This window comes from Melospiza melodia, chromosome 13 (genome assembly GCF_035770615.1).
Source record: "Melospiza melodia melodia isolate bMelMel2 chromosome 13, bMelMel2.pri, whole genome shotgun sequence".
Taxonomy (NCBI): Eukaryota; Metazoa; Chordata; class Aves; order Passeriformes; family Passerellidae; genus Melospiza; species Melospiza melodia.
The window spans coordinates 16,000,708-16,020,396 of NC_086206.1; the positions used below are offsets into that span (position 1 = coordinate 16,000,708).

Here is a 19,689-nt window from a genome sequence, read left to right on the forward strand (position 1 = left end):
CAGCCACTTCTAGAGAACCACCATCACTACCATGTTCCACTTTGTTGATGAGCCACCAGTAAGTAAATGTCACTTTTAACACACCAGGTTTGGGGAAAAACAAGATTTGGTCCCCAGGCCCTCCCTGCTTCACAGTTCATTTCCAAAAAGGAAGTTTTCAGAGACCATGGAACACTTTCATGAAATAGCTGAAGATCTCTTCAATGTCAGATCCATCCTTGCCAAGCACCAGCGCCAAACACTGGCAGTATGGGGACTCCTGTAACTTTGGAAGAGGATTTTACCATCAAATTATTTTGCATTCTCAGCCAAGTGTCAAGTTTTCCTTAGCTTTACAATATCAGCCTCTCAAGCAAAATGGTAGCTGAAGAATGCCACCCAGAATTCCTGAAGCTGGACTAATGCTAAAAACAAATAAAGAAATATGAAGGACTAAGTGTAGAGAGGTATAAACTGTAACCCAGGCTGTAACCCCCATCAGCACTGATGAAACAGTATATCAAGTCTTGAGTCACCCCAGCTGTAAAGAGAAACCTTTTCACATGTGAGCCACATAATCATTCTCAATATTATCAGATTATTTAAAAGGTTCTTAGAAATCACTCTTCAGACACAGACAAAGGTAGGAAACACACAAATACTTTTATCAGATAGCACAATTCTCCGTTTTGTGAGACATCAAACCAGGCTCTTTGGTTAATCACCAGGGAGTGCCTGAAGTACTGGTGCACTGGATGTGCAGGGAGTGCCATGATTATGAAGTTCACAAGCTGCAGACACACAGCCAGGCACACACCAGCACTTTGGGGAACCCTGCAGGAACAGCAGGCATCTCTTAACAGCCTCCTCCAGAACGTTCTGCCTCTCCTTGACTTGTGTGAACGGCTCCCATGTCACCAATCAGCACTAATCTGGTGCATTAGTAAAAGCTCAGTTTTCAGGAAAATCTATAAAAACATCCATTTGAAATAACAAAGGCATTAGAAAACATGCCTGGTTTTTCTACCTTGTCACTCACTTGGGGCAGCAGGGGGGCAAAGCAGGGGGGTGGGTGAGGCTGGAGAGAGGAGGAGCAGCTCATGGTCCAAACCAGGGAACTCGGATGCACCACTGCCATCTGAACCACCCCTTCCAGCCCCAAACAACTAATCCAGCTCCCTCTGCCTACAGCCTCAACTCTGCAACTGCAGTCTTGTCAGATGTAGGGATTTCAAGGATTAGGTAAAGAGACTGCCAAGAAAACCCCTGGGTTTAGGAAGCACCTTTGCAGCCCTCCAGCTCAACATGAACAGGAATTCCCCAAAACAGTTTCTGCAGTTGAAAAGAGATTTCAACAATGTGATATTAAAACCTTGACTTCCCACCTATGCCAAGCACACTGCTTAACTCCTCCTTCCTCACATCCCAGGGCAGGAGCACACTGCAAATGCTAGGGAAGTCCCAAATTCGGGTCAGAGCAAATCTGAAACATTTTCCAATGCCAGATTGTTCCAAATATATCAGGTTCAATTGCCTCTCTCCAAGGCAGGGTCAATTACAGGCCACACGGTGATTTGCAGCAAGGTACATGTTCACAGCCATTCCCCACAGAGCTCAGTTTTGATTAAACAAAAGTGGCTTTTAATCTGCAGCAGGGGCAGCAGCTGGAACTACAGCCAGGTGCCAGCTCTGCAAAGCCTCAAAGCCTCAGCCTGGGGCTCAGAACAGTCAGGAAGATGCTGTAATTTCCTCCAGAGTGCAGCACTTTTACAGCTCCCCCCTGAAAGCTCACTTTAAAAATGTTTTATAGGTGCCAGCCAGTCCTCCTTGCGCCCCCAGATCTGTCCTGGTGTTGTACTTGCATACAGCCATCTGGGGCCTCAGGTCCTCAGCAGAGCAGGTCCAGGAAATCCAGCTGAAGCTGAAGATGTCACCCCAATGCCCTCACCCCACAAACTGTGATAACTCCCACGTGTGCCACAGCAAGGAGAGAACCAGGTGAGTGCTCACACCCTGCTCAAGGGCTGCACCTGGCTCAAGCCCAGCACCACCAGCAGCTGGACTCCCAACACAAACTCCAACCCCTGGGTAACCATTTCCAAGGAGGGCAGGAGGGGACAGCTGCTGTATTTAGGGACAGGTTTCCTGCAGGTCACAGCTCTTCCCACTGCAGAATTAACACATATTCTCACTCTCTTGGTTTTAAGTCAATTAGCATGCAATAGCATGTCTTGCCTCAAAATACACCTCCACTAAGGTATCAGAAAAAAACAACACATCTGAGCCACAGCTGGAAAACCAAGGATTCAATCAGCCAAAGGTAAAAAAGGAAATGGCCTAGGCTATGTTTAAGCAAATGTAAAGGAGTCAAAAACACCAATGGTAGCTGATAGTTCAAATCCTTCCTGTTAATAATGTGTATTCTGTACAGAGGCAACTTAATATTCTTTTTCTACCCTACCAATGTCCCTTTATCCCTACATCCCTAATTCTGCAGAAATACTATTCCACCATTAACAGGATTTTATAGGGCCTCCAGATGAAGGAATGAAAATATATGTCAAACCACAGCACTATTGTAAATCCTTTCCCCCCAGATGTGGCTCTTGCCTTCCTCCATCCTTATATTACATGAAATACGTTGTGCACCACTTCCTCAAACTCAGTCTTTCACCTCAAAAATCTTAACCAAAATGCTCAGCTGCTGTCCCTCATTCAGCCTTGAGCCTGCAGGTACTACTGGCATAGACAGCAGTCCTAAGGAAAAAGGGCTGTGAATGAAATCACTGGGAAAAACCCACATTCCTCTTCCCCACGGAGATTCCTTCCCTGCTTTCTTTGTTTCTAGAGGCTTTGAGGCTTAGACAGAGTTTCCACCCTGTCCTGATGACATGCACAATTCTGTGAAATATAAAGTGTTAACACTGCAGCAGTATGGAAATGGCAGATGTAGGCAGAGAAAATGACCCCTCTCCTTGCTTACCCTGCCCTAGCACAGGGGGTTCTCTCCACTGTTGTGTTGCAACATAAGCTGAAGTACATGGTAAAGAGGCAAAAAGAGAGATTTTGAAAAAGGTCCTTGTGACACCAATCCTGTTGGAGGAAAAAAACTTCAAAAAGAATCTTAAGATGCAGCCAGAGCAAGGGGGACTTGATTTTCAAATGCATGCATTGGTTTCAAAGCCCTTTCACTGGAAAAGGTGTTTCTCTACCTGTAAATAAAGTGCTTACCAATGCAGCATGCTGAGTTTTTGCAGGAGCATGGTCACTGATCCATGCAGGAGGAAGCAGGATTTCCCAGGTTTTAACTGAGGTTATCACATTTCCAAAGATGTCCCTCCCTGCAGAGGGAGAGATCTGGACAAACACTTCAGCCCTTGGAGCTGGAGTGACACAAACACACCTACCCTCCCAGCCACTGAGCTGGTGCATTAAAAGAAAAGAAAGAGCAGAAGCCAAGAGAAGTCCATGTATTGGGCAGGCTTCAGCGTTCTGTGCCTGGCTTGGAGAGGAGCTTTCATCCTGTTCAAGTGCTCCAGCTCTTCAAAGGAGAGCAGAGTGCCCTTTTCAGCAGAGCCCTGCGACTGCAGCTCGCCAACACTCTTGTTGTTCTACTTCAAAATCACCGCTTTCACACAGCCATGTGAAATGCAAAAGCACATTCCTCTGTAAATTGATGGGGTTTTACTTCTTCCAAGCAAAGGGCTCAACAATTTATATAAAAAACAATTCTTCCCTACACGGGGAAAAAAAGCCAGCTCTAGTTTTTAGGGGGGAAAAAGCCTGCATTACTCTAAGAACAGGACTATTGAAAACACTTCTACCATCTAATGTGGCTCACAGGAACAAACAGCAGCTGCTCTAAGTAAAAAGCTCTTTTAGCCCCCAAGAAGGCTAAAACATGGTCCTGGAGACTTATATGCTCACACCAGTAAGTATTGCAAATGTGTTTTAAAATCCTGCCTTCAGCTGCCCCATCCTTGTTTTCTTTGTTACACTATATTCAACAGCTTGGGCCACTCCAACTCCAGAGGAAAGAATGGAAAATTGGCCACCCTGCTGCTCTGCAATCTCTCCTCTCTTCTGGCACAGACATCAGAGGCCAAGGTGCTGACTGCCCTGCAAAAGCATCTAATGGGTCTAAAGACCATCTTGGCACAGCCATGGAGGGCCACACCAAGTGTCAGTGTTGCCTTCTGGGGACCCCACAAGGGAGGGCTCCTGCTGAGGCACTGAGCCAAGGAAACTTCCACAAGAATCAGGTGGCTTTGCACTGAGCTCCTCTTGGAGCAAAGAACAGCTCTACGGTTTGCAAAGGTAAATCTGCAATAAAGGGGGGCATCTAACAGCTTCTCTGGCCTCTTGTGCTTACAGGACTTTATCTCCTGTATTAAAAAAATATATAGGACTAAGAGAGCATTAGAGGGCAGTGCTGCTTCTCTGATCCTGGCTTTATTTCAAACTAGCTTTGAATGTTTTCCCAAAAATGTACTCCAGTCCAAATTCAGGGAAGGCAGTCTGCCTTACTGCCCACCTTAAACAGATGTGCTACAATTAGATCACCAGAGTTTTCCCTCTTTCAGGGAAAGCCGGCCAGACCTGTCACAGCATCAATGCAAAACTTATTGCATTGCGAAACCTCATCCAAAGTTTCAGAATGCTTGTCCTATACTGACTGAATTCTCCTGAAGGTGATAAGGATTATGGAGAGATTTTCTCTGATATGCAAGTAAACTTTTTTCCCTCATAGAAGACCAGTTTCTACAATAAAATACAAGTCTGCAGAACAGAAAGTTGAGTTGCCACTACACACTTCCATCTGCTACTTTTAGGGGAAGGAGGTTACCAAGAATAATTACAGTTTCTTTTTGTTGCTTGTGCCTTTTTTATATTAAGCTTGTCATTTGATAGGAAATCCAACCACAGTCATCATAATTCATAATGCAATGACTGATCAGTCCCTCTGGGGTGGGATGGGCAATTCAGCAACCAGCTCCCAGCTGAGTCAGAAACAGTCTGGTTTCAAGTTCTACCCCTTCTCTCTCAAAATGTTGAATAAATGCAGGAAATTAATACTGAAATTTGACAAGCCTGTCACCTGTCTCCTCCACTATGTGTCACAAGGGATTTGAGGGATTACAAGTCCTCCACAGCCTTTTAAGCAGCCCCCACAAGGAGGACAATTATGAGGACACTTTGGAAATGCTCTGCAGACGTGCTTGGGTAAGGACTCATCCTGTGAGCACGCATCAGCTGCCTTGGAATGGCTTTATTTTTATCTTGTTTTCTGCCAGGTAGCACAGGTAGTTTGTTTGCTAATGCACTGCCTGCACTCTCTGTGCTTCATGCTTCTGCTATTAGCTGCAGGCAGGAAAAACTGCTTGGGGAGAAAGTGGTTTATCTTTTTACTCACACAGGCTGAGTTGTTATGGGAACACCATTCATGCTACTCATCCAGATTAACTTGGTTTTCCTGTAACTAAGGGCATTCTTCCTGCATGAATCCATCCATACAGGATCTGCAGAGCTTACTCAACACCTGCATTTAACTTGGTGCTTTAAACTCCAAGTTAGGGCAGAAGATCATTAAGATTCTGAATGCTCAAGGAGAGAAAAGTAGAAATGCGCACACAGTTTGCAAGTCAGGCTTCTCCTCTAACCTTTGGTCATTCTCTCCATCAATGTGCCTTCCATGAATTTGTCCAGTTGCTCTTCAAACTCAGGTAAACTTGCAAGGTCCACAGCCCTTGTTTTCACCCTGTGAATAGCCTGTACCATCAGGGACTCTGCAGGTCTGTTAGGGAACTTCATCCTGCAGGCTTTTAGGCAGAAGGCAACAGCCCCTTCAATCTTCTCTGGTTTTGTCCCTCCCTATGGAACTGACCACGTATTTCACACCTATGCTTATCAGAAAACTCCTGATCCATGTGAAGGCCACTGTCACAATACGGCTGCAAAGCTCCTTCAAGAGATTTTGGTGAGGATTTCTACCAAAAACCACTGGAAAATCTAAGCCACACAAAACCAGTTCATCTCTCCACAGGCTGCTAAGTCTCTTGCAGAGCTCCTGCAGACTTGCAATGCCCAACTTCATTCATATATCAAGCATGTCTCTCCTATCAATGCATCCACTAGCACCATAATTTAGAACAAGCTTTTTTGGTTATTTGATTAAGACATGTTCCCACAGCAGCACACACCAACCTCACCCACTGTGAGCATACCACAAAAAGCTGATTCTGTTCTATGAATAGGAGAACAGCCCATGAGAGAAATGGTATGTCCAGATCAGATATCAAAATCAGAACAATCCATACACCTTAGCTAAGTTTCCCAATTTAACCATAGCATACATTATCTTCCACTTATTCCATCGATTTTCCCAGGTGTGTAAAGTAACATAAAAGTATTGGTATTCAACAGAAGGAGAAGCTTTGAAAAAGAATCAGAGCAAGCCAGTCCCAGCAGGATAATGATGGTCCAATCTTCAATTCTGCACTTGCAAATTCAAAGGAAACTAAGAATGAAATTCTAGCTTTATTCCTCAGTCAACTTTTTAAGCTACAAAGAGCTCCCAAAAATCAGTTTTAACTCCAAGATTTAAATTAAAAATTAAATGAAATCATTATGTCCAAACATTCTTTTTAGTAAGTTCTAACAAAACAAGTGAAAAAGAATAATTCTGCAGCAGGCTACATTCAAAGCAGTGTCAATAGCTCACTTAACCCTTACTCAGGATGCTCAGGAAAAAAAAGCACACCAGTTACAAAGCCAGCTGTCCTTCCTTCCTCATCCTAGCCATTACCAGAAGCAGTTCAAAAAGTAGAGGAGATATAAGAGATAATCAGAGCAGTGATGTCAGCAGTACCTGAATAACCTATTGTGGGAGACCTCTCCTACTGATCTGCTAACGGCCTCTTCAAACAGACCTCACACTCCAGGAACAGCAGCCGGGGTAACAGGGTCCCAGCCAGAAAGCAATTACATTAGCTGGACTAGAGATCACTTGTTTTTCCAAGAAAATGGAGCTGCTTCTCAGGTCAGCATGCCTCTTGGCTTTTGTTCCTCTTTCAATACAGCTTTGTCCTCTGTGACCAGGTTTTGGGGTCAGACTTTTCACAAAGCACCGAGACTCAGGGCACTGCTGCTGCCTGCCACGGTACAGCCTGAAGACAGCTCCCTCCTTCCCCCCTGGAACTCGTCTGAGCCACACAGCTCAAGCTGTCAGCTCTGCAGTTCACAGGCTTCTTTCAATATTTCCTCTTCTGTTTCAGATCCTCAACCTTCAGATTACAGAGAAGAAAAGCAGTTGCTCCCATGAAACCTCTGCTCCTGCATCCATCCAAGAGAGATGCTGTTGGCAATGCACTCGAGTATTCTGCCCACTCCTACTCCAAAGAAACCAGGCCTTGGCTCCTGCCATTCCCATTAGTCTGACAAACTTAGCAATAACCTCATTTCTGACATCTTCCCACTTCCTCCAGTGTAACACAAAGAAAAAAGAGGCATTGCCTGTGAACACCAAAAATTCAGAAGCATTTAAAAACCCAGAGTGCTGGCAAGATTGTGGGAAACACAACAGACAGCTTTAAACCTCTGGCTCACTTTGTCTTCTCCTAGAAATTATTCACAAAATGAGCAGCCTCTTTACTGCACCTCCTGCCAATACCTGCCTGCAGTCAAGCACCGTGCAATTTAGGGGCATAGGCTTAATTACACTGGTAAATTAAAGCATCCATTTTCCCTGGCTCTAGAGGAACACAAAGCACCCAGGCAACAGATACAGGCTGCTGGCTGACACATATTTGCTTTCCAAGCGGTAAAGCATTGACAGCTTTCCAAAATAACCACTCATGTCACACACAGTATCCATAACAGCCTCCTAAAGTGTGCAATTTGTGGTGGCACAACAAGTAAAATGCCTCAGGCTTGTGCATTGACACTTTCAAAATAGAGAGCTTAATGCTTTCTCTGTGGCACATTGCTACCTCTGCATACAACCAACAAGGCTTTAGTGGCCTAGCTGCAATTCACAATATTTCTCAAAACCAATCTGTTCTGGTACAAGGACCAGTGGACATCAAAGTAAATTACCCCAGGGAACCTTCAAAACACTCAATTCACTCTCTCCAGATTGCCTATGGCTGCACTGAGCTTGATCAGACCCCCTTCAAATGTTAATTTGTCTGTTCACTCATTCTTCAACAGAAGCCAGGCCATGCCTTTGGTTATTCACACAGCCTTTCTACACAAGATTTTCAGCTCTGTATTTTTATCCAGAGAACACAGACCTGCCCTCAATAGTCAAGGGCATGGCATGGCAAGGACATGACAACAGCAACACTCATTCCTAACATCAACAGGGTTCTGATCAGAAGTGTGAAGATGTTACTTACAAGTGTTTACTTCAAATTGTTTCTTCTGAAGAGCAAGAAGCACCTTCAGGCCCCACTATCATTTACAGAATTCCTAAAAATTATCCCCCAAGACTCTTCTGTCCATACTTACCCATGAAAACTATCCTTCAATCCTCCATTTTCTCACATACCAAGCTCAGGAAGCAATGCAGATCAATTTCTGAAATAATCCCATCTCCAGATGGAAGAAGTAAGTGCCCCTTGCCTGCCATAACCTTGCAGCAAAGCTGTTTTCCATACTACACTTGGATTCATGTCAGGAATCAGACTAGTGATACATGTGCCACATTTCAAACACCCTGGCACAAGTTTCAACTTCAAAGCCTCTAACAGCAGCTAGAAACCCACAAGCATCCCAGTTCTGTTCTACACCAAGTTTCCTCTTTCTGTGCACACATTTTTTTAAAGGAGCTTGCAATGCTGCACTGGGAGCAGACAGAACATGGGAAAGGATTTTAAAAGCCGGAATCACAGATTTTTTTACCCCTGGTAATGTTACCACGTACAGGACAACCAGTTTTTGGTCATCACAGAGACACACCTAGAGAGAGCTGACACAAAGTAGAAATTTTCCAGAGTAGAAATCCATTTTGATTTAAGTGAAATGTACATCTTTGAGTTAAGTCTGTAGTTTGGAAACATAGCTGTTTAGTCTGACTGCCTGTTCTCGTAAAAAGCCTATACTGGGAGAAACTGCTTCAGCTGAAGGACAGAAATAAGGGGAAGGGGCAGACAGAAACAGAGACTGCTACAAGAGCAGGTCAATTTGACCTAAGAATTCTTTCTGATAAAGAGTTAGTGAAAATCTGTAAAAATGAATATGTATGAACCTATTATAGAAATATGTAAAAATGAATATGTATGAACCTACTGTGAAATTGCATGCATATGGATTTGAGAGGGGGATAAAAAAAGACCTAGAGGTCCCAGAAGTACACATGTCTTTTAAAGAGAGTAATCTCCACATGCATCCAACGCTGTCATAAACATACAACTTTCACAGAGTTATACAGTTTGTTTGCTTCCACAAAACAGAGCTTCTTGCCTGACTGCCCCTCACCACACTCACCTCGCCTGAGTAACTGTACTTTCCCTTCAGGATCTGCCGGTACAGGCGGGTGCGGTTGTCGTCCTCGAAGGGCATCGTGCCGCTGAGGAGGATGTAGGAGATGACCCCCAGCGCCCACATGTCCACCGAGTTCGTGTAGGGCTTCCTGACCAGGATCTCGGGGGCGATGTACTCCGGGGTGCCACACGTGGTTTTCATCAGGCAGTCGTCCCCCTTCTTGCGCGCGCTGGCCAGCCCGAAGTCGGTGATCATGATCTTGGAGTCGGTGCCCGGGTGGTAGTAGAGCAGGTTCTCGGGCTTCAGGTCGCGGTGGGTGATGCCCAGCGTGTGCAGGTACCTCACTCCGTCCAGCACCATCTGCAGCACGCGCGTGGCGTCCCGCTCGGTGAAGGAGCCCTTGGCGATGATGCGGTCGAAGAGCTCTCCGCCGGTGGCCAGCTCCATGACCATGTACACGCGGTCCTGCGTCTCGAAGACCTCGATGAGCTGGATGATGTTGGTGTGGCGCACGCGGCGCAGCACGCTCAGCTCCGACTCGCACACCTCGCGCCCCTCGCGGTACTTGGTCTCGATCATCTTGATGGCGTAGGGCTGCTTGGTGGCCTTGTGCTCCACGCGCACCACGCGGCTGAAGCTGCCCCTGCCGATGAGCGCTTTGATGTCGTACTTGGCCGTCACGCGCGGGTCGAACTTGGCGCGGTACTTGGCCACTTTGTTCTTGCGGGGCTCGGGCTGCTGGGCGGGCAGGGCGCTCCCGGGATAGGGGTTGGCGTGGTGGGGAGGGGAGGGAGAGCCAGCTTTGATGACAGCCCCGCAGTCATCTTTGATGAAATGCTTGTAGATGTCACTGTGGCCCGTGTAAGGTTCCACTTTTTTAACCAGGTCTAGCTGCACATCCTTGGGGGGCTCGGGAAGCACTTTGCTGGTCCCACAGCCCATCACTGACTGGTGTTAATTCCCTATCAAGGCATGTTCCCAGGGGAGCACCAGCAGCAACCACATCCGGGGTGATTCCCACATTTGAATCTTTGAAAAAGAATGAGAAGAAACGAATAAAGAGGAATCAAGGTAGTGAAGATTTTTTCCCCCATTTGAATTAAAACAATAGCACCATGCTATCACAAAGTGAGAATATGGGATTTCCACTTCTCTCTGCTACAGAACATGCACAGTGCTCTGCTGCTTTCATCATGAGTGAGTGAAGGCAGTGCCTACAAACACGCACTCATGGTCAGAACAGATGTGTCCATGGAAATCACACAGTGTCTCTCTTTATTGGGGATCGTTTGTTTTCTGCTCCCTGCTGAGCCCTGAATCAGCCACAGAGCAGTGGAGGCTGCACAAGACTTCTGGGGGTCTTTTTGTCCAGACACAATTGCTTCATAAAAATCAAATAAAGGAAAAAAGTCAAGCATTTTCTTTAGTTTTGTTAGATCAGCTCAACTTTCTCAGTCAGCAGCCAATCCAAACCCAATAGCTGTGAGCTTGCTCACCAGAAGTACCTCAGCAACTTGTACACTTAACCCATCTTCACAAGATTCTATTTATATTGAATTTGTACACTGTCTTAAACTTCTCACTACTTTGCCGCTGGGGATCAATGGAAGAGCAGAAGAGGCAGGAATATGGAGCCAGAGGCACACTGGCTTTAAGGTGCAGCCCCTGCTGAAAGGGAGATATTCACTTGCCCAGAGCAGCTTTTGGTCAGCAAATCCCTCATCCTCCAAACCCTGAGAAATCAAGGTGGGCTGTCACATCTTCCAACATTCTCAATTTTGCTTTATTTTACATCTTTAGGCACAAAGTGGCACCTCTGGCCTTCCACTGGAGCTGCCTGTAATAAGTGGAATTCCTCCCAGCTGTTCCAGACTAGGAGCTCTTGCTCATCCCAACAAAACCAAACCAGCTGCACCTGGGCAAGTCTTTATGTGTTGATTAAAACAATATCAGGAGATGGGGAAGCCACCTGTGGCTCTGGCAGTCACTGGGCACTTCCACATTTGCCCTTTTTGACTCAGAGCCCACCAACATGTGTCAGAAACCCACTAGCCTTGAAAATGTGATTTTAGGTCTTACCATCACCAGGTTTATCTCCACTCAAGCACCACCTCTCCAAGCAACTGCTCAGCATGAACAGCAGAAAAGGAACCCCAGCCTGTCTTCCATGGGGAGAAGGAAGTGGAGAAATAAGAAATGTTTTAAAGGGACACCTGGAAGAAGTTGAGACTCTTCATCCAACCTGGAAAGAAAACCAGGCTTTAGTTAAGATTCAGTTTTATAATCAAACATCATCAAAGTAACTTCTCAAGGGAGAAGTTCCCTCCTGGCAGCACCCTGAGGTCAAACAACCCAGCCATGCCTGTACTAGGGTGCAGGCAGTAGAAGTGAAAAACAGCTTCACAGAAAGCTTAGCTGACTTCCACCAAGCACTGCCCTGGAGGTGGGGCTTCATTCAGATTAAAGCATCATGATAAAAAGAGCTCTGGCCTATCCTGAATAATGCCTCCCATGGACAGCTTTCCCAGCATTATTGAGCGAGCCTTAAAGCATTTCAAGTTCACAGAGAAATGGAACATTCCTCTGTGAAGAGAGCATCCATAAACAAGATTATTACAGAGTAATTCAACATGTAGAGAAGGACTTGTGTAAAACATCCCACCCACAACTAAAACCAAACAGAAGAATGAATCACTTGAAAGTATCATCTATAAATCCACTCATGGCATTAACTGAGATCTGGCAGCAACTCCAGCAAGTCAGTACATGCTGGCACTTGAGTGTTCCAGTGAAGGCTACAGAACCAGAGTCAGCAACAAAATGCTTAACTCCCCATCAGTGCAGGACATGCTCCTGTGCAGTAACCACCGAGAACGTGGGGAAAGGCACTAAAGCAAATTACAAGCATTACAAGCTCTCCGAGTGGGAAATCACATACTTGGCAGGTGGCAAACTATCTGAACTACAGATGGAAGAGGTGGGAAGGAACACGGGATTTATGCTTCTCCCCTCGGACACTGAGCTCCTCGCCTGCCGTGTCACTAACGCATCTCGAGCGTGCCTCTCACGGCCTGGCAGAACCTGGCAGAACCTGGCATGCCCACTGCGAGCTCCTGGTGCATTTCGGAGGGGAAACCCGGGGCTGGGGCTGTTGCCGGAGGCAGGGCCAGAATCAGCCAAACCAGCCGGGACCCCAAACCCGTTTGTTTCCAAACTCATCCCAGCCCAGGCCGCTTGTGGCTATACTGGAAAGGGGACTCAGGACCGGGCCGGTGCCGGGAGCTCCTCCCGCGGCAGGTTCGGCTCCAGTCTGGGAAGCACCGGGCCCGTCCCGCTGAGGGGACACCGGGAGCCGCCAGGGCGCCCTCCCCGGCCCGCCCGGCCCCGCGGCCCAGCGCCCCGGGCAGCGGCACGGCTGAGACGCCGGGGCCCGCCGCGCCCGCGCTTCCCAGGCCGCACCACCGCCGTCCCCGGAGTGAGAGAGAGAGGGAAAGGGAGGGGAGCCGGGACCGGAGCCGGTGCCGGGCCGGGCGGTCCCGGGGGCGCCGATCCCGGACTCACCTCGGCCCACTCCGGCCGCGGCGCGGCACCGCCTCCTGACGTCATCACCGCGCGCCGGGGACGCCCCAGGGGCGGGGACACCGCGCGCGGCGATTGGCGGAGGGGGCGGGGGGCGGGGCCGAGCCGCGGGGAGGGCGGGGGCGCTTTACCGCCCCCTGCCGGGGCCGCCCGGGACCGCCCGCGGCCCCACGAGTGTGAGGGGCCGAGGGGCTCCGGGAGCGTGAGGGGCTCCGGGAGCGTGAGGGGCTCCGGGCCTCACAGCAGCCCCTGCGGCCCCTGAGCCCCGCCTGAGACCCCTCAGGGCTCTGGGACCCCTCAGCCCTACCCCGGACCCCTCAGCCCCAGGACCCCTCAGCCCCACGGGCCCCTGGAGCTCCTCACCGCCATGGACCCCCGGGCCCCCCTCACTGCTCTGGCCCTGCTGTTACCCACAAAATCGGGCTCGTTCCTTGCTGTGCACCCAGCCGATCATGACACACTCCAGAGAAACATCGATTGTTTATTTCAGAGCTGCCCCAGCCTGGGTGCTCGGTACTGTTCCACAAATCCAGCACACTCCACCAGGCTTTCTGTGTCATTATTTACACAGAGAAGTTCAGGGTTAGTGACGTCCCAAAGACATCCCCTCTATTAAGATTGGTTAGTAATCTTAATAGATTACTAACCATAGTAATTTCCATAGGAATCAAGTAACTTAATCCAGGTAATTTCTACTCATGCTCAGGGAAGGACCTTCACCTATGGGTCTTTTTGACCCATCGCATGAATTTTACCATGAAGATAGCTCAGCTCTAAGATACACGGACGTTGAGTATTTCACCAAGCTGGCAATGTTTACATAGGCAAACATCAACATCTAAGTTTATTACATCCCTAAATCTTGTTAGTTCCAGAATATTCTTGAGTGACAGGTATTGGCTGCTGCCTGTTCCACCGATTAGCTCTCCTTTTTTGCTGATTAGGTTTGAAAGCATACAAAGCTCTTACACCAAAGAACATCCTGCCTTAGGGTAACATTGACATAATCTGCATTTTGCACCACTGTGACCCCGTGGGCTGGGCCGGTGGCCCCTGGCAGGGGCAATGTTCCCTCTCCCCGTGCTCCTGCCTGGAAGAGCGGCCGCAGTTTCTCCTCTTTGGAGCCAGATCCAGCTCTGAGAGCTCCCCAGCAGCGCCTTGGAGCCCGCAGCCCATGGAGCAGCTCCGAGGGCTCCCCGCTGCGCTGCGGGACTCGGGAAAAACATTCCCTTTGAGAAAGAATTGCCCGGAAACATCGGTGCTTTTCCTTGGCAGGGAAAACCCGCTCCCTGTGGGACAGCCCTTGTGCACAGCAGAATAACGAGGCGCATTCCTTTCTCCTTTCTTTGCCCCAGCTACTAAGTGCCACAAAACCCGCAAAGTTTGCTTGGTAACTGCCTGTGGACTTTCTTCCTCATGTCCTTTCCTCATCCTCAAGCGAAACACTGCGAGTCCCGGCCCTGGATGACCTGAAAGCAGGGAGAGAGGGATGACACCTGCAGGGATGCTGACGGCACTCCTTTCCCTTGGGGGCACACAAACGCAATGCTGCCGGGTTTGTTTTCCAGCCTGGCTGTCACGTCATTCCCGAGGCGGCTCAGGTGGAGCCGGGCTCTTTTCACACTCCTACCATGCTTTTAAAAATAGCCGGGTTTATTTTAATGCTCCTGGGATCTTCGGCTGCTTTAGAATGATTACTAAGTCATAATGTAGTAAAAGTTGTACCTGCTGATGCACGTTATTGTCATCAGCTGCTTCTCTGTGTAATTCCCAACAAGGCGTGGAAATGTGTGAGGGTTGAGAAGGGGCTGCCTGGGCTGGAATTGATGGATTGGGTGAGTTGTGCAGTTCTCTGCAAGAAAAACTCCCCAGTTCTTGTTGTCCTACACAGTAATGGTGCTGCTGGTAGGGTTTCAGCCTTCTAATCCCTCCAACTTTCTTTATGGAGATGTTTCCCCAGCCGCACATCCCCCACACTGTCCCTGAGAGGTGGCTTAACCTGTGTCTGATGTGAAACCTTGCACGTGTCCCCGTTTAAGTTGATCCTGTTATTTTAGGCTGTTTCTCAAGGTCATCCCAGCTTGGTTCCACCAGGGAACCAAGGTCATCCCAGCTTGGTTCCACCAGCGCGTTCCTCTCTGTCATCCCGGCTGATGGGTGTAGGGCAGTGAGCTGCCTCACCTTGGCCGGGGAGCTCACACAGGGATAAGTGCTCAGCAAGGATTGGTTTTCCTCAGGGGATGCAGCTTCCATTAGTCACTTCCTCACAGCTTTGTTTCCTGACTCCCTCGTGGGAGCACTGAACGAGCAGAGGCTGCTCCGGGTCCATCACGGCTGAAAAATATCAAAGAGCCAGCAGGCATCGAACCCTTGGGCCAGAACTGGGGACTTCTGAGAACCTCAGTCAGAGCAGCTCTTTTATTATTTATGCTGTGGTGGTGCTCTGAGACCCACTGGAGCCAAGAGAGCTTCACACCAGACATCTGCACAAAGCCAACATCCTCCTGGCAAAGCACCCAGGGATGAGGCAGGGAACTGTCTGTTCATCCATGTGATCCACTCCCTGCCAGGTCAGGCACCTGGTTTGACTTTGGGGTCACTGCCTGTTGATTCCTGATGCCTGTTTTTCCATCTAGAGCCCTGCCTGCAGCTACAGCAGGAAGATTTCTGACTGGGATAAGCACCTTGCTGCTGAAGCTCTGAGCACTGAGAGGCTCTGCAGGCACTCATCCTGCCAGGCTCTGGGTGCCTGGGCTCCCACCACCACTGCTCCAGCCAAAAAAACATTGGAGTTCATTTCCTCCCTCCTCCAAGAGGGGACTGGTAACAGGTTTCTGACACACTCACAAAGCAGTGCTGTGCTTGGGCAGGGTCTAACAGCGGGTTTTCCTGCCAAATGGGCTGTTGTCTCCTTGTCTTTTTTTTTTTTTTCTTGCCTTTTCCCTTCCAAGATGCTCTCCCTGGAGAGAAGTCTCCTTGTGCTCTTCTGTGCTGACCCCTTCAGAAATCCCCTTCCAGCTCTGATGGCCAAGACCTACAGCCTGCCCTCAGCCCCATGGGAAGGATTCAGCCCTTGAGGCAGGAATGTCTGTGAAGAGTCACAGAATCCTGGGATGGGTTGTGTTGGAAGGGACCTTTAAAGGTCACCCAGTTCCAAACTCCCTGCCATGGGCAGGGACAGCTTCCACCAGACCAGGTTGCACAGAGTTCAATCCTTGAACACTTCCAGGGATACTGGCAGTGCTCCCCTGGTCCTGCAGCATGCCTGCTTCCCCCTGAGAGCCCTCACCCCTCTGCAAGGATGGGATTTGTATCTCCTGCTAGTGGCTTCTTCAAGGCTTCTCCTGTGGAAGCTGCTAAAGGCAGGCTGGGACCAGTGGGGCGATGCTGGCTACCCACGGGTGGAGGATCCTCTCTCCCTGGAGGTGCTGCAGAGCTGCCTCCAGCCACCAGCACTAACCCTGCTTGGAGCAGCACCTTCAGAGCTCCCTTTGCATCCCACACCTGCCCATGGTGCTGCCAGAGTCTCACTGGGGTGCAACAAGCTGTAATTCCCTGTGGAATGGTGGGAATGGCTGGAAGCAGCTCCAACATCCCCCTGCCCCAGCACCACAAAGCTGCCTGGGACATTGCTGCACATCCTGAGCATGGGGCAATTTGGGGATCCCAGGGCTTCCTGCTGTGCCAGGCCATAGGAAGCCAGGAGAACAGGGCCCCCCATCTGCCACCAAATGGATGGAAATGGATGGAAAGCTGGATTTCCTCTCAGCTGCATCCCTGCCCTGTGTGGCAGCCAGCCCAGCCCTCAGCGGCCATGCCAGGCCAGAGCTCAAGGTTGTCCCAGCAAGGCTGAGCAGAGGTCGTAACGGGAGGATGTTCAATTAAAGCTGCTTAAAAAAGAAATCCAACTTTCCATATGCCTCTCTGGAGAATCAAACAGCCCCAAAGCAGAGCGCAGATGGGGTGCCAGGCGGGGGGCTGAGCACACCCCCACGGCAGAGGTGACTCCGGCTCAGCTGCTCCCACTGCTCCCATCCACGGGGATTGAGACTGTCTTCTGGTTGTTCCTTATGGAAAGTTGCACATTTGGCTTAGCAGAAATCCCCATGCAAACTCGGACACTGGCCAGCCCTGTGACATTGTGTCCTCCGGGCTGTGTTTGTTTTCCAGTGCTCCCGCTCCCCCCGGAGTGCCAGCAAGGCTGAAGGTGGCAAAACTGGTGCCTGGTTGGGGAAGTCAGACTGGGACGGTGGCACTGGGGACATGGAAGGGCAAGGAGCCATCCCCCCTCTGCTGGTGGCCTCCACACCAGTCTCTCCAGTTAGAGAAACCCAAGTGTGCCCCACAGATGAGGACGTTCCCCAGCTGGCATCTTCACCAGGAGGAATTTCCCTGGGTGAAGGAATGGAGGGTTCAGCCATCATTCAGGAGGAATTTCCCTGGGTGAAGGAATGGAGGGTTCAGCCATCATTCAGGAGGAATTTCCCTGGGTGAAGGAATGGAGGGTTCAGCCATCGTGTGGCAGAGGTGTTGGGCAGCATGGAGGGAAGCTGGCCCTCGTGTCACTGTGCCACGTGTGCTGTCTCACTCACACAGCCACCTAGAATAGTGTCACCATCTGGTTCCAGCTGACCAGGGACACGAGAGCCTCCCTGGCTCCTTCTGCGATTGCAAAAGTGAATTCAAACATCAACTCAGCTGGACTCAGCTGGCCTTTATCCTTTTTTTTTCTTCTTTTTTTATTAATTCAGGTTTGTCTCTTAGAGAAGAGAGAGGGAGATAATGTCTGCAGAGCATTTAATCTTCTGCCCAAAGAATAGCAGAGAGCAAATTAGGATCTACTCCAATTAATTTGCCTTGATGGGCAAAATCTGGAGAGCGGCCATATCTGGGAATTAAGAACAAAAGCAGGGAGTGTAAAGTAGGTCACCGGAGTTTCATAACCAGAACAAGGGGTTTCCACAGCACGGTGCTCCAAAGGCTCCCATGCTGGGGTCCCCACTCTCATTCCCCACCATCCACTCCTTTCAGCTGCTTTAAGGTGCTGTCACTGTGCAGGGAGCCAGTTATGTGTTCTGGGGACAGGAACAAGGATGTTGTCCCTTCCCACAGCAGGACAGCGCTGCAGGGCTGTCCCAAACCCTTAGACCCAATGGAAAGGTGACACTGGCTCAATGTCCCAGTTTGGAGCACCAGAGAGCTTTCCTGGGGTCAGCGTGCCCACCCTTTCTGTCACACTGCTGCCCTCGGCCCTGCAGGCACCTCCCTGAAGGAGGATTGGGGTGACAGGTGGCACTGGGGTTTGGGCAGTGCCTTGCTGTGGGCTCTTGCACGTGCAGTGTCACCAAGCAGCGGTGACCCACACTTTTCCAGCACGCCCAAATCCCAGCCCTGGCTTCCCAGAGCCATCAGAGCCTTCAGGCCGTGTGGTGACAGTGACGCCTTTCAGCTGCAAGACACACATGGAAGCGCAGCCAAAGGTGTGAGCCACGTGTGGTGACAAGTGCTGGTGCTCAGGACATGTGGTGACATAGCCAAGGGTCTGTGACCTGTACGGTGACATTTTCCAGGACATGGGACCGTTTGTGGTGTGTCTTTCTGCACACAGGGTGAAACGCCTTGTGGGTGTGGGTGGATCTTCCCAGGCTTTGATTCCGGCTGGATTGAAGCAGCATTTTGTTGTCTGCAAGTGTCACCATGGCGGTGGCAGCCTGTCACAGCACCACGTTGGTGACACGTCCCCGGCCAGCTCCCCCTGCCCCGCTGCGCTCCCTCTGCTCGGAGGTGGCGGCCGGCGCCCGGCTGGCGTTGATCCTCTTAGCCACCCTGCCGGGATCCGCCACTAATTCACCCTTAAACACAGGATTGTCAGGAACGGGGAAGGGAAGAACCGGCGGATTATCCCCCCGGCGCTGGCGTTAAACACGGGGAGCGGCAGCTGCTGCGTGAGGAGAGCTGGGGTGGTGTCCTGCCCCGTGTCCCATGGGGCACCGGCCCGGGATCAGCATCTTCCCCCAGATGTTTTTTGTTCCCCCGGCCAGCTCCAGGCTGGTTAGTGAGATAAATAATGGGAAATAAGCACAGAGCCCCCTACAGAGCTGAGGGATCGGCAGGAACCACTCAGCCCCATGGGATGAACCAGCAATCCTGTTGGTGTTTCCTGGACCCAGAGCCTGACAGAGGGCTGGGACAGCCAGGGTGACATCCCAGAGGTGACCAATCACCTGTTTAAGTTACAAGACCTCTCAGGAAAAGGTTTTATGATGAAATAAGCAATATTTTTCCCTGGCTTGATGAGTGAGTTACAGTGATTACTGAGCTCCTTGCTCTTATGCTGAAGGCTTTCAGCCACAGAACAGTGTGGCAAAAGCTTCTCCAGGCCAAAAGCAGCTGCTGGAATGTTTTGGGGACAGCCTTGAAGTCACGGAAATCACAGAAACAGCAGCAACTTGCTACCCACAGCTCATAGGATCTCATGGCTCCTGCTCTCTGCTGAGCCTGGAGCGATCCTCAGAGTGGTGGTGCTTGTGGTGGATTTTGTTGCCTTTCCCAAGTGGGATGGTTTCCCACATGCCAGCCAGATTTACCCACCAGACTTCCACAGCCAGATTTACCCACCAGTGCTGCTGGGGGCCCCACCAGCAAGGA

The 19,689-nt window shown here is 49.9% G+C and overlaps 1 protein-coding gene across 1 annotated transcript in view; it reads right to left on the reverse strand.

The window, feature by feature from the left end:
• PSKH1 (protein serine kinase H1) overlaps window positions 1–13,073 on the reverse strand; it is a 30,815-nt gene extending 17,742 nt beyond the window's left edge. Inside the window, exons 1-3 of the mRNA XM_063167987.1 lie at window positions 13,024–13,073; window positions 11,542–11,704; window positions 9,466–10,491 (exon numbers count right to left, since the gene is read on the reverse strand). Coding sequence (XP_063024057.1) covers window positions 9,466–10,404 — 939 coding nt within the window. The 5' untranslated portion in view covers window positions 10,405–10,491; window positions 11,542–11,704; window positions 13,024–13,073. The remainder of the gene's footprint in view (window positions 1–9,465; window positions 10,492–11,541; window positions 11,705–13,023) is intronic.
• Between the last annotated feature and the right edge of the window lie 6,616 nt (window positions 13,074–19,689).